At 38.4% G+C, this 15,601-nt stretch overlaps 1 protein-coding gene across 2 annotated transcripts in view; it reads left to right on the top strand.

The window, feature by feature from the left end:
* The window catches only part of TMEM245 (transmembrane protein 245), an 86,524-nt gene that overhangs the window by 46,750 nt on the left and 24,173 nt on the right, over positions 1 to 15,601 (top strand). For both annotated transcript variants that reach the window (XM_086740443.1, XM_086740442.1), the window contains 2 exons: positions 5,503 to 5,625; positions 10,660 to 10,805. In XM_086740443.1, coding sequence (XP_086596569.1) covers positions 5,503 to 5,625; positions 10,660 to 10,805 — 269 coding nt within the window. The remainder of the gene's footprint in view (positions 1 to 5,502; positions 5,626 to 10,659; positions 10,806 to 15,601) is intronic.

Below are 15,601 nucleotides of genomic sequence, written 5' to 3'. Positions count from 1 at the left end.
TACACGACTTGCACGTGATAAATACTTACGCGTAGATTGAGGCTAGATTTTACCACAGAATAACTGTCCTGGTAGCTTCTTGGCTTTCTGAAATATTTTGGAATAGTAGAGATGACTTTGTATTCTCTGAAAATGAATCTTTTTGACAGTGTCATATTGCAATCACAAGCAGATAAGCTCTTTTCCATTGATGGAAATCATAGGAAGTGTTCATTCTCTGTAGTAAGAGAAGGAGGATTTGCTATAACAAAAATGTTGAAAGAAGACAGATGCAAGTGTTTCACTTCAGGCTTTTTCCATTGGAAAAAACTTTCATCTTAGAGTTGAAAGCGTGTAATTAAATCACTGATATAGCTGTGCTGGGGAATTACTGGCATTCATTTAACTTGTAACAATGTGCATTGATTCAGTACTTTAACTATGAGTATCAGATAAAGCACAGAAGACTTCTTTGCTCGCCTCAAAATGTGCTGTTCATTATAGCAGTTAAACTTAGCTCTAGTTTGATGTAGACAGACCTTAATTATTTTAAAGTAATACACTATGTAAACATGCAAATTGCCTGAAAATTTAATATGAAGATAAGCTTTTTCCAAATAATCAGTTTGCTTTTTACTAAAAGCTTTATTGTTAGCAGCACTGCTGCATTTCAGCTTTGGATTTTTCCAGTATTCTTTAGAAGGAGTAGTGTTATAAACCAGTTTAATGTGTTTCTGAAGTGGGGTTTATTTCATCCTATTCTTAGTTTGGGGATCCACTTAGAATGAATCTTCACTTATACCTGAAACTTTGCATCCCATACTCTATTCTAAGTTAGGTTTTACAGGTCAATGAAATATGCAATACATAGCTGGACTATTAAGATTCAATTTCTGAAAAATAAAGAAGCCTCATTCCTTCCCCGTTCACCTGCTTTTCCGTTCATACTCTGTCCCTCCATTTCTTGAAGTCTTGAAACCTCGAAAAAGTAAATTGCTGCTGATACATCTGTGAATGATAACTCAGAACTCCCTTGATGGTACCTGAGGCATTGCTAATGTCTCCTTAAATTGATCTTTTTGCTTCTTGCACAATAATATGCATCATTCCTTCAGCAGCTAGTATCTCGTTCAGAGATTTCCCAGGCAGAAAGACAGAAGACCTCTCATTAAGATGTACACAGTCAGCTTCAGCTCAGTTAGGTTTCTCTGTCCATGCCTTTGGTGGGACTGATCTGTGTGTTCCAATTCAAGTCAGTTTCTCAAATAGTTCACTGAGTTACCACATATCCTAATGTTTTATCTGGCCCTGAGAGTTTTTCCAAGTAATCTCCTAAGTTTATGACTAATACAGTCCATTCTTCAGTAGTAATTCAACTACCATGCTTTTGTTTTGTTGGGGTTTTTTTTGTTTGTTTTTGTTTTGGTTTGGTTTGGGTTTTTTTAGTAGTAAGGTAAGTGTTCAGAGGTTTGGTGTTCTCTTCTTTGTAATGGGTGGTGGTTTTTTCAGGGTAGGTGAAATTCAACTGGATGCTTATTTTTAGAGAAGAGTTGATTTCTTTACAGTCAGAAAGTCAAAGACATGATGCTGGAGGGTGGTCCTTTTTCTGTTGCTGTTCTGTCTCTATTTCATGTAAAGGTCAAGTGAAGATATTTTTTCAAAAATAAGCTGTTGAGCCCTGAAGGGTTAGTCCAGAACTTTATGGGTAAACATTTATTTGGAAATCAGCTTTTAATTGCCGCAGGAAGCCTTTGATCTTGTGCATGCTGTATTATTCTTCAGGAAGTCCATTGCGTATCTTTACCTGAAAGTATGTATATTGACTTGTTCGCTGCTGTCATTTTTGAGTTGTCAGGATGATACATCTTTCTAAACAGAAAAGAAAAAAGTATACAGAAGTACAAGGATTTTTTCTTAATGTCTCTTTGTGTCCAGTTTTATTCCCTTTATAAATCTGCTAATGATCTCTTATCATCAAATTAGGTACATTCATTTACCTGTCTTCCAGAATTTTGTTGACTTGAAGTTCTCAGCAAATAACTTGTTTTGATCAAGTGCCTTTTAAACTTTACTTTCGGGTATTGCCCAGTTTAAATGGCTGATAGGACACCTTAGATGGCTAAGAATGTTAAGTGCAATTTTGATTTCTTGCCTGTTACAGATTGGAAAGGCACGGCAAGTGATGCTGACAGTGACACATCAGTGTGATGCATAAGGGAGTCTTGAATTCTGTATCATGGCGCTCTCAGACACTGATCTCTTAAGGCTACTTACAAAGCAGTGTTTTGGGGAAAGATGTGTGTTTTTCAGTTATTAAATAACAGTTATATTAAAAGTATCGTTATTGCATAAATATTCACACTTAATTGTATTTTGTAGAACTAGTCTCAGCTGGCAAGGTGTTAGAAATTGTTTGTGCATAGTAACTGAGCTCATTAACTGTGCCGCAGTGTACTGTGGGAATCGGATGGCACGATGAACTCCTAGGTGTAGGGACACGTGTTTTGATTTTGTGACTGTTAGTGAAGTATTTGAGCACTTTCTCATACTGTATTCAGTAATGGTTAATGTCTACTATGTCTGTCTTCTCATCCTAGTGATGAGAAGCATGTATCTTAGGAATTTTAATGGTACATATGCATAAAGAGGAACTTTATAGCTGGAGACAAGTCCTAAAAGATGCACTTGCTTTTGTAAGATGTACCAAAGCTGAATGAAAGGCACTATCCATACTTACTCTAAAGCAAATGCTAGTGATAACTAGTTCAACAGTTCTGATCAATTACTCTACCTAACAAGGGTAGTTCTAGGAGAACTGTTTCTGATATTGGTTGAATCACCTGATAACTGCATTCAAACTAGCTGCATTTGTATACTCCTGGTTGTTAGCTCCTTAGGCTAAAGCTTTTAGCCAAAGTGTTAAATAAATACAGCCTATACTGGATGAATGTACTATTTTGAAGGAAACTTTTTCAGCTTGTGAACTGCGCACCAATATGAGCTTGGCTGATGTATTGCAAGTGATGGTGTGGAGGGAGGGAATTAACAATTGCTGTGGTTAGTACTTAGAAGACTGATAAATCAGTTTTAATCTTTAAAACTGGCTAATTTTAATCTTTAAAACAAAACTTTACTAGACCAACTTTCATTAACGACACACTTCATTCTAATGGTTTGTTTTGCAGTCTACTAATTGTTATTGTTATGTATCCAAAGTGATCAGTCCTTATCAGTCATATCCTACAAGAGCTGTAAGCATAGAATACCATCATGGTGACGCTGTGCAGTTGGCACTAACAGCTGCTGTCCTTGGTGGTCTTGAATCACAGAAGTCAAAGTGAGCAGGCTCAAGAGCTCTTAAATAAGGAAAGCTGGAACTGCCATGGACGTCATCATCTCTCAAATTAAGGAGCTTGTCCTTTTATAAGGTGTTTTTGTTTCTGGACAACTCCCACTCCTTGACCTCTACCCTGGACTATAAGCTCTGTGATACTTGGAGAAGCATTACTTTTCTGGGTCATGGCAGGTCCTTATCCAGTTGCTTGCCTGTTTGTTTGGGGTTTTTTTTTTTCCCCTTCCTTAGTTGCTACCTGATTTTCTTAAAACAAAAGCAATCTTTTCCTAGCTCTTAAGGTTGTGCATCTCCAATGCCTTCTTCCTCAATGAACTGCTTGTGTTTCAGGGGCCTTTGTTTTCAACCCATATACCTATTTTCAAGGCCTTTGCTGCCGTTTTGTGATTAAACTCCACATCATAACATGAGACCTGTGGCACCAAGCTCCTGTTTGCAAGCCAAGTTCCAGTAACAGACTTAAACATCTGGGACTGGAGCCTTGCTCAGTTAGCATACAACTTACAGCCTGTTATTAGCAATGGCAGCACTATTTTTACTGAATACCAACTGAAAGACCTCTGCTTTCCTTATAGCCTACTTCCTCAAAAATCACTGTCCTCTGTGTTTACCGTCTTCAGTGTAATGTACATTTAATGCCTGGTGGCTGCATGAACTTATACCACTGCTGCAGCCCTAGAATGAATTCTTAATCCATAGAAGGAGGAGAGGGACAGAAGCCAATGGGAGAACATTTTTCAGCAGAATGTCCTCTTCACTTCTAACCTCACTTGAATTCTCAAGAGAGACTAATACAATCTGTTCAAAAGATGAGCCTTAAAATTCATAATTCCCATTAAATAGTAAAAAGCATGGACTAAGTGGATCTTTCTGGTTTTACTATGTATTGTAATTCCCTCTCAAGTTTATGCTTAGTAAATTATCTTCTGTGTGTTTAACGCGGTTTCAAAGGAGAGGCAGTTGCATGACTCACACTCCTTTATCTGCTCTATTAATGACAACTGCTGGGTTGGTGTGGTTTTTTTGTGTTTTGAGTTTTGGTTTTGTTTTTGTTTGTTTGTTTGTTTGTTTTAATTGAGTGTAATTGATTAAGATATTTATTAAACGAATAGAAACTGTTGCTAGTTTTGAAGTCTTCACTTACAGTTTTGAACCTGGAGAAGGAAGGGCTTTTGTATCAGAACTTCTACAGTTTTTCCAGTTATATTAGTTAGCCTGAAAGAAGGTGTGGCTTTTTGTTTGTAACCTTGCTCCTTTTATATAATTGAATTGCTTTTGCTAATACATTCTTACTATATTCCTTCTGAATTAAATATTTGTTATAAAACTACTGTACACCGTGTGTAGGGTGCCTCCATATGCCATGCTGTGCCATGCATTTATGGCCTTAATGTCTTATGAAGATGCTGCCCTATTCAGATTGATGTGTCTGCATCCATACATAAAGTAATTTGGCTGTAATGGGTGTTCTATGTTTGAAAGCATGTCTCAAAACTACTCTTTACTGTCTGTAACTAATAAGCAGTGAGTACCCCAAGCCAGTCAAAATTTAATAGATTGTCTACCATTGTTTGATTTATTTTCTGTAATTGCTTGGCTAACTGATGCATCTCTATTCAAAATCACAACTTGTGTAGTTGTCTGCAGACATTATAAAAATTATGCCTCTCATTACCATAAAACATTTTAAAACCAAATTTATTAAAGTAGTAATTCTATTATTTGATTTGAAACGGTCTTCAGATTTATTTCTACCTTCTGATGTTACTCCTTATTCTTTGTGGGTTTAGCATTTCTGCTTTTCAAAGGATGAGTTTTCTTTCCCAAGACAAAATCTGCTTTCAGTTGTTGGTGATGTCAATTGCAATAAACAAGTGTCACTGTATCTAGATTTTTTTTTTTTTTGCAGTTTTGCATAATGAAATAACTTTGAGCATTGAGAGTAAAATTCTAAAATCTTGTAGCCATCTACCTAGAAACTTGTTGTTGGGAAAGTAGACGTTTTCACTTGATATTACCAGCTATAATTTAGGAGTGAGGGAAGATTATTTTTTTTTTAGACATCTTCTTTGTATGGCTTGATGGAGATGAATCACTCTGTAAGCAGTTCTCTGTCCTAGCTAATACCATCCAGTGCCTGACTTTGTTTTTGCTTCCTCCTCCTCTTCCAGATCCTGGAGTCTCTGTGGATAGTGATGAGTCGCAATGTGAGCCTCTTGTTTACTACAGTTACAACATTAGTGACAATCCTCTTCCATAGTGGGACAGCTCTTCTCAATTTTGTGCTTTCAGTGGTAAGTAGTATGTCATCGGTTTACATGGTCTGTTTTACTGGAGGACCCTAACTGCACATGTTATAACAGTGAAAAATCAAACCTAAAGTGTTGAAAACATCTTCTGACCATATCTAACTCCAGCTTTCTTTAAGATTTTGCAACTTCCAAATCTGTTGTTTGGGGGGCGTTCTAGGTAAAGGGCAGGATGCGTGTAACTTCCACAGGAGCTGGCAGTCTTCCTATCATTCTATTAATGGAAAACTCTTGTTTCTGGCCCTGAAGATATACTGAGCTGTAACTTGTGATATCCTACATAACTACTGAAATCTTACGGCATGTACTAATAAGCATATCCTTAAACAAGGGAATGCTCTTGGAGGAGGGGAGAAATTGTTAGAGGAAATGTCAGCAAAAGTATTTATTTCACAAGGATTACCGTATATTCCCTTTTTTAATGAAGTGTCTTCAGCAAATCTGTGTGAGGGACTTTTTGTGTTGTTTTTATTTAACCTCTCTGAGCTCTTAATTTCAGAATGCTTCCTACACAAAGTTAGTTCTTATTAACCTTATTGTTCACACTGGGTAGTAGTCTCTGAAACCTTTTTATTAAAGATGTTTTCTTTAAAGGATGTATTACTTTTTAGTGTATTATTATGTGAGCTGGATGTTTATAGTTTCTTTTGTTTCTAAATGCTGCGGCTGTGTGGAGTAATTTGTAATGGTAGAGGTAACTTCTTTCTACTCATTTGCTGTGACAGCTGTTACTTAAAATAAAAATTAAAATATCCTAAAACACTGGCCCGAGACTTTTTCCTGTTTTAACTAAACAAATACTGATCTTGGAAGCTTGACTGAAGTCCATGTCCTGGTTTTTAGTTCAGGATTCAGAAACATTTGTTAGAAAACAAAGTGTTTTACCAGTTCAACTTAGTTGCCTTCATTGGTGCTTGCTCAGGAGAGAGGTCTTTGTAGACAAAGCTGCAAAACTGAAGCAATGTTTAACAGCATTTCAAGGCATCTGTGTGGATTCTCTTCAGTATTTGAGAAAGAACAGATCACAGTAAGACAGTGGAATGACTGTCTTAAACTGAAGACAGTTCTCTAGTTATCTTCCAGTTTTTGAAGAAAAGACTGCATGGGAATATTTCATTTCTTTTCTTCCTTAGTCCACAGCTTCACCTGGGATGACGCATTGAAAACAGTGTCTGAAAAGTCAGTATACTTAGCAATGACAAGCTTGCATAATAATTGCAGCTTACTTTAATGCACTCATTGCTCAGAGACAAAATTTAGCTCTAGATGCCTAATGGCTTATAGCAAGTTCATGACATGCTGTTGCTGCAATTCATGATCCTGCCTTTTTGTTTTTCAGCAGAATCCTGCCACTTGCTGGGGCACTGTGCAGTCAGCTGGTTTAGCAGAGCTAGTTGGGATATTGCTGTGTTGGAATTCTTTTAAATATTAGATGCCCTAAAGGCTACTCTATTTCCTCCGCTTCTGTTGTAGGTTGAACATGTTATTTGAAATAGTCATATAAAGCTTTCTCCACCAGAACACATCAGTCATGCACTCTTGGTTTCTTGGGTTTGACCATGAGCTTCCCTTTTGAACTCCTAGGGATCTTGCATATATAGGAAAGATGTGGTTTAATACATGTATAGGCTCTTTCTGTAGAGTGTTGATAATGGTAGTCTTTGAAATGCAGACAGCAGAACTGACAAGTTAGAAATACTTCAAGTTTTAAGAAATAAGGCTAAAAAGTCACTGAACAACTTTGTCCTCTTAACTGTATTTCAGATATGCCAGAGTAAAGGGGTATGTTTGCTTCTGTGCACAGAAAATGTCAATGTTGTTGTAACTGTCTGAACTACCTCTACTGAAGGCATTTAAGATTTGCGTGCCTACCTAAAGAGTAGTTATGAATGCTGTTAAGTGCTGTGGGAGAGTGCTATAACTTAGTCCCGTTTGCGGTGCAGTGCAGACTGTTTTGTCTGTTCAGAGGCATGGTTTCTCATCTTTATGAAAGGCTTTCACAAAAGTTCTTGCTACGAAAACTGAACAGATTTTCTTAAAACACAAGAAGGTAAATTAATGCAACTTGTTTTTAATAGTGTTTAGTGCGGGTTTGCTAACAGTTTATGACTGAAAGAAAAGGACTTAAATTTAGAATATTCAATAAATTGCCTGCACTAAATAAAGGTTAATACAGTCCATCATTTGCGGCAATAAGTAAATGAAAATACTACTTGTTGTCAGAATTTAGTTGAGCCTTAAAGTACTTTTTAGGATAACTTAACTAAACTGTCATGTAGTCCATGTAGAAATAATAAAACTGCTTCTTAATTTTTCCTTTTGCTTTTTTTTTTTTTTCCTCCTTTTTCTCTGCTGCAACAGCTTGAAGCAATAAGCAGAGAAATCCAGATGTGACCCTAGGATAAATCACCGCAGCTTTCTTAACTTTTGTGATGTGCATCGCTACTGAATCACATTTAGTGTTATGTCATTGTTAATTTACTGCTTATTTGCATTCCTTCCTTCAGAGCTAAAGAAAAACACTCTCTTAAGTGAGGAGGAGAAGACCAGAAGTGACCTTAACGGTTCTTGTTCTTCTGGGGTCTCAAGGCATACTTACATCTTTTGCTGTAGTGAGATTTTTTTTTTTTCCAATAATTTGCTTTCCAGGGGTGGATATCTTTGACAATTTAGTTTTTCTTTAAGCTGAGATTTCAGCATGAGCTGTTTTCTGCTCTCTTTCGGAAAGCTTTGAATTAAGAAGCTCATGATTTCCTGAGAAAACTCTCACTATTCTCCAGTAAGGAGAAAGAGCTTTTGTATAGAGTTCATTTTGAATGTGAAGGCAAATAGTTTCAGAGTTTTTAATCGTTCTGGTTTTGTTGCTGCATCTTTGACTCGCTCTCCCTCTCCATCCCCAGCAGGATGGAGGAGAGAATTGCGAAGAAAGGAAAACTCGTTGGTTGGGATGAAGAGAGTTTACTAGAATAGCAAATGAAAATGACAATAATAACAAAATATAAGGATACTAAAATATACAAAATGAATGGTGCACAATTTCTCACTACCCAATGACCGATGCAGCCTGTCACAAGCAGTGATTACGGAAGTGAAACTGAGCAGCAAGGAAAGGAGTGAGAGAGGGAGAGATGCGCCCCTGGCCGACCCACACTTACATACTGAGCATGGCGTTTGTAGCATGGAATACTCTCTTTGCTGCCATATTCTTTTCAAAAGACAACATCTCCAGAAGTTAACTGAGGCTGTCCTAGTAAAACAAAATGCAGTGGAGCTGTTTTTTGCTGTTCTTTTTATGAGTGTCAGGATGAGTGGCTATTGTACTTAGAGCAATATGCTGATTTCTGTGTTGAAAACTGCGGTACGAGAAGGACCCGTAGACAGATCCCAGTGGAAGGATGACAAAACGCCACCTGGATGCCTCCTTCAGTATAGGTAGCATTGTAGCAAAGTTAAGAAATGTTACAGTAGCTTAGGAGCAATGGCAGGGCCCTATCAAGGGCAAAGTAACCATACTTGCAGTATTACAGAGGATGCTAAAATCTGATTCAAGTTTTAAGATTTACTCATTTGAATGGAAACAAAGTGTAGCTCATATTGCCACTGTCACTGGCTTATTTCCTGTTAAATCGAGACCTAATTCAGGGGTGGTTTGTTTTTTTTTTTTTTAATGATCTCAAAATTAATGTTACCAGTCTGCTGTTTACATGAGCTGATGTAATGACTTGTAGTTGGTAGTTTGGTTTATCACCCAAGGCAGAAGTTACACACCTAGGAAGGTGGAGTACAGCTTACACCTGTGTATGACGTTTTGGAAAGGAGTCACAGTAGGTGAACAGGTGAGTATCACTTCCAGATTAAAGGCTGGGAGAGTTGGAGGAAGTAGTAGTAACATTTAATTGAGTAGAAATTAATTAGGAACAGAGAGAAATTGATTGCATTCTTGAGACTGGTAATGGAATACTGCATGTTCTCCTGTCTGTGTTTTGTTTTTTTTGGTTTCTTTTTTTTTTTCCTGAGCGTGTTCAGAGAGGATGCAGGAAAAGGGCATGAGGTATCTGCAGACTGGTTAAAATGCTTGAAAGTAAGAGACTTACAGAGGTCAGGCTGCTTGGCTTATCAAAAGATTAAGATGTGGTCTATTCTAGCATACAGTAGGTTGGAAATAAGGAAAGTGAAGGAATTCTGGTTAATCTTGGGATGAAAGAAAAAAGATCTAAGGCCTGCAAAATGAAGCAAATATAAGCCATAATTTACTATTGAGGCATAGAGAATAGATTTTGCTTGTTTGAAGTATTCTGTTTCAAGCTGGACACATTTCTGTGATGTATGCTTAGCCTAAGAAGTTGCTCAGCCCACTAACAGGAAAATAAGGAAAACATAGTGGACTGCAACATACAGGAAGTTAATACAACCTAATTGGTTTTTTGTTTTTTTTTTTTTTTGTCTTTAAACTGAAACAATGGAACTGACATTACTTTTGCTGAGACTCACCTTCAAACTCACAGAAGTAGTAGTCAGGATTACCAACCTAATAAATATTATAAATTATCTGTTTATGTTTTTTTTTTTGTTTAATTTGTGTCTGATACCCAGCTGCATAATGACTCTTCCGACAGCTCAGATGTGTTTGGCAATTTTTGGTTGGTTAGAGTTTTTTTTTTTTTTGTTAAAGAATAGATGTTACTATTGAGCAATTCTTAGATCTACTAAACGTGCTGGGGGGGACGGACGACACAAATGAATGTTGATCCGAATACACATTGTAGTTTTTTGATCTAGATGTGACTTTTGGAAGAGGCCGAACACAGCTAGAAGTTTTATAATGTTTAGCTGTAACTGTTAAGTCCTTTGTGGAACAGAGAAGAAAATTATTCTAGCTCTGTGTTTCTCTAAATCCAAGCTTGTGGCATAGTATTTTGTGCCTTTCCAATGAAGTTCAGTATCTGAAGCATAGCTGCATACTGTAATTCTGGAAAGTATTTATTGCCTTTTAATTTAAAACTCAAATTTGTTTTTCAGGTGATCTTTCTGACCACACTCTTCTACCTATTGAGTTCCAGTGATGAGTACTACAAGCCAGTAAAGTGGGTGATAAGCCTGACACCTTTGTCTCAGCCAGGTTCCTCTTCAAATATAGTTGGCCAGTCTGTGGAGGAAGCAATAAGGTATGTTGTTGATCTCTTGCCCTTTCTGGAAAAATCTTTAAATTTGATGTTCAGCTACAGATACTTAGCAATTGCAACAGCTCATGTTTCAAAGATAACTTGAAAATCAAAAAGATTTTCAAGAATCTAGCATTGATCGCTTCTTTCCCTGTGGTTTAAAACGATTGGATTGGACTTGCCTAAAAAAAATTTCAGAGGTCTGTGCTGTAGTGAACATTAGTCTTTTATAAAACTGGTACACCTGTGAGACACCTAACCCATCATAAAGCAGTGTGTTTGCAGCTGTGTTGGCATTAACAGCTAATGCAGCTCAGTAGGAGCAGATTCATACAGCAAAACAGCTGAAATGGAGGACCTGACATCTGTGCTGTACACATTTCAGAGTTACTTGGTTTGAACTATTTTCAGTCTAATCTTGGGGACTAAGTACTCATTTGTAGGGGGAGTGTATTAGATATGCTCCTGGAGTGCATTTTCCAGTTCAGTTTCATCTGAGCGAAATCTAGTTCATGATCTCCATGAACCAAATGACACCAAAGGGAACAACAGGGGAGCACTTTCCTTATCCCACTTGAAAACTTCTGTACTGCACCTCCACAGTGCATGCACTGTCTTTCATGCTTAGTTGCCATTCTTATGTTTCACCTCTAAACTATTACAGTAATTGAAGGAGGATTTTTTTTGTGTTTTTAAATAGGGTTCACTGAGACTTCACAATAAAGCAATTTTTAGGGTGGTACAGTAATATATTTTATTCATCATGGATGAATGAAACTGTGAGCTTTCACCTGGTAGCAGCTTGAAACACTAAGATGTTGGTAATATAATAAATGGATTTAAAATAATGTATTTAAGTCATAGCTCACTTTTTCAAAAAGCTGGTGGACTCGGCAAAATCGACAGATTCCATGCTAAATTCTGTTCAGCCATTGTCTCTTACACCACTGCTTTCTGTGTCATCTTGCACATACATACAAAACACTTACAGTCATTAAACTGACGATATATTAAAACTACTTTCCAAACTCATTGCCAAATGTTTGCCATTGTTCTTAGGTGTATTTTGTGAGTGAGTGTTGTTATCTGTTACTGAATTAAGCTGTTTCTCGGTCCATTTTAACAATGAGGAGGTTGTATCGTGCTGCATAAGATCTTGAACAACAATGGTAAGTGCTGTAGTCATTTGAAATGAAGGGACAATCCAGGTAGAAAGCAACAAATGTGGAATTCTGCCAAAAATGTAATAGCCCTTCTCTTGAGTGACTGCTCTTGAGCTTTCATTGATCATGTAGTTAGTATCTCAGTTCTCTCTCTTCTGAAGAATACGAGCAGATTTAGAAACTGCAACTTGTCTCGCAAATTGTTCTCTTTAGCCCTTGGTAGAGGGGAATGGTGTCAAAAAGTAGGATATGAATACTCTGCAAGGAGGATTGTATTAAATGCAATTTTAAGTTTATAGGTCTGTGACACAGGTGACCCAAGATATTTGTCAGAGTTTAGAATGGTGGAAAGAGAAAATAATGTTAGAGAAGCCACAGGAAAATTATTAGGAAAGAGCCAGCATGCAGCAGTAAGTGGAAATACAGTGAGAAAAAGCCAGTGTCTGGAGAATGTGGAATGTGAAGCTGCTTGTCATAAGCAAGGGAGCTCAGTTTGTGTGTTTGCTAAGGTAGCTTGACTCGGTCCTTCATAATTGTTTATTTGGAGTAGCCTGTACTTGGTGCCTTATTTGAATTCTTTGAAATACTACTACTGAGACTTTCAGAAGTTCCTCTGTCTTGCACGGTTGTACCTAAGGATTTACCATAGTGCTTCTAGATAAGCTTGCATTCTCCTCAAGACCTATCGTGGTCCTCCATATGTAAATATGAAGAGTATAGTAACAAGTTCCCATGAGTTTATGAGTGCCCAGTTTGTTGCCATATGAAAAACAATTGCTACTACAAGCTGTTTCTTTTGTTACAAAGTAGCAGCTCTCCTTTGTTTTTGAAGATGAACTGTTTCTAGAGGGATGAGGACCTAAAAATGGCTTGTTCACCTCATCTATAAAAGGCATGCAAAATGGATGTTAATGCTTGGTGGTAGGATGAAAGGAAGAGGCTCCATTCATATTAAAAATTATCGAATAATGAAACTGTAGTCAGTTTCATTAGTAGACTGTGACGGCGTTACATGACATGAATTAATCCTCAAAATACACATTCAAGGTGACCAAAATTAGAGAAAGTTCAGGCTATAAATCTTGAAAGGCACCAGCTGTGTTCCCATCGCTCTTCAGCAGGACATAGCACATGCAGAAAGCTGAGAGTGCATCTAACTAGACCTTCCGGAGGGCAGGGATCCTCCTGGCAAGAAATGCAGTTACATCTCTGTGGCTTATGGACCAAATGACATGAAAATACTCTTCTTCCATGTTGTCAGTCACTTCCATTGCTCTTTTGCTTAAAATGTGTTTGTGAAAAGCACTAGGGAACTTATATAGAGTCAAAAAAGTCTGTTACTTTGTGTCCTTTGTCATTTATTTGTGAGAAGAAGAGCAAGGAGGAAAGAGGAGGGTAATCAGTAAATGGTTTCTGTAGCCCGAGAAATCCCTTAACTTGAAGCTGTTATCCAGCAGACACCTAATCACACCAAGGCCATTTCCCATTGCAGTTTCTCTCACCACAGCTATGTTGGGATTTTTATTCTCCTGACTATAAGTAGCTATATATTTTATAAATATTTTTTTAACTCCCTTGATGATGAGTTTGCAAAGAGAGTGACAGGTCTCTATACACACAGATTGATATATGAGCTGTATTGGGGTAGGAACAGCTTTCTAGCTTATTTTAAGCCAAGTGTTGAATCTGACTGTTTCTGTCACGATACCTCAGATGTTAAATTTGCGCTTGAGTAGTGGGAGAAAAAAAAGATGCAGCTGTGGTGTTAAACTGCAGGAGTTTTAAATAAGTTGAAGAGAATCCAAGAATTACTTGCTGCAAGTCATGGGATGAAATGCTGTCCTGTCCTTTGATAGGAAATCTGTTTGTCCAGGATGGAAGGGACACAAAATGCCAGCAGCATGTATCAGGTGGTGGGAACCAGCAGGGACATGCAAGTCATGCCATGTCTGACATGAGAGCTTGCTTGGCTAGCCTAGTGGTACAGGGGCAGACCGATGAAAGACAGAAGATCACTTCAAGGCACACAAAAGACAAAGTGACATCACTGAACACCCAGTACAGTTTCACCAAGGGCAGGTTGTGCTGGGACCAAGATGAGTCGTGCTTTGAGGAGGTGACTGTCCTGGTGGGACAAGGGGAGAGCAGTGACTGCCATTTACTCTGACCTTAGTAAGGCCCATGACATGGCCTCCCACAGTATCCGAGTGGGTGAGGTGTAGACAGGAGAAGGGGACTACTCGGTGGGAGGAACACTGCCTTGTCCTTGGCAGGACAAATCCCACCCAGGGGCAGCTGCTGGTGGTGGTGTGCCTCAGGTCAGCGGAATGAGGCTGATGCTGGTGATGGTCTGAAGGGCCTGGGTGGTAGTGGGACAGGCCACCTCCTGCAAGGTTGTGGGTGTCCCTTGCCATATGGGGAAGGCAGCAGCTCGATGGAAACCAGGCCCTCTCCTCCCCTTTCCCTCAGGGCTTGGTGCACAAGGACCTTAAGGGTAAACTCCAGCACTATTACTTGTCAGAAGCATAGCTTTCTGCTTTTCCAAAGCAGCAGCCATCTCTCTAACGTCTTTGCTTAATCGGTTGCTACTGTTTGTGCACTGCCACAGAGGGTCTTCAAGAAGCTCTTGCTGTTCTAAGACTTTAGACACCCAGAGGAGAGAGAGGGATGGAAGAAGCACGTTTGCTCAGAGTGGAGCTTCTCAGCCTGGGAGCATTGTTCAGTCTTTCTAGACTTCTCCTAGGATAAGGAGGGAAAGGGAAATTCAAGGGATGGTCTGCTGCTGGTTTGGTCTTTCCCCATGTTGTGAATATGATTCTGCTTGTAAGCTTGACACTTGCCTTTGCTGCAGATACCTGCCTTTGATGGAGTTGTCCTAAGCAATCTTCCAGGAGGGGACCAGCAGTGTTTGTACTACAGAACGAATGCGGTTTTGCAAACTGTTCATAAATCAGTTTTCACAACTTTGAATAACTTTCATGATGAAAACACTCCTGCCATATTAGAGTAAGCACTTGTGTGTGCTGCTTTGCTGTATACTGCCTTTACTCCTCTTAATGGGTTGCATCCTGGAGACAGCAGCATTTAATCTGCAGGGGGAGAGGGAAGATCAGTATTTGTGTGATGATTCCATAAAAAATAGTAAAAAGTCTGGGAAGAAGATCACAACTAAAGGCATGTGTGACGTCAGGGTTTTCTGGCTGATGTATGAAATACTGGTGCTACTTCAAATAGGGCAACTCATTCAAAATTTGCAATGCCAAGTTCCGTACTGGAATTTCATGTGCCATTGCCTGCGAATGAGGTGAGAAATAAAACATTAGGAAAATGTTAATAATCCTGAATGCTGCTAGTGTCTCAGTAGCAAACTAACTTACGTTCTCTAATAATCTTGGTCTTTCATGCCCAGTTGTTTTATCTGTTTCTGGTTTTCCTTGGTTTGCAATCGATCCCAGGTCTTTCTTACTCAAATTTTAATTTTCTTGGTGTCGCCACACTTTGTTACTATTTCCTCTTCTTGATAAATGCTCCCTTTGCCTTTTGTCCCTCCTGCCATTCTGTCCTTTTTTATTTTTTGTTTTTTTTTTTCCTGTTTTCTGTATTACATAAGCAAGTATTAGCACAAAAATGTGATGA

Source organism: Chlamydotis macqueenii, chromosome 2, assembly GCF_036417535.1.
Source record: "Chlamydotis macqueenii isolate bChlMac1 chromosome 2, bChlMac1.mat, whole genome shotgun sequence".
In the NCBI taxonomy this organism is placed as follows: domain Eukaryota; kingdom Metazoa; phylum Chordata; class Aves; order Otidiformes; family Otididae; genus Chlamydotis; species Chlamydotis macqueenii.
Note: the sequence above shows the minus strand (reverse complement) of the source record. Positions and strands in the feature narration are given on the sequence as shown.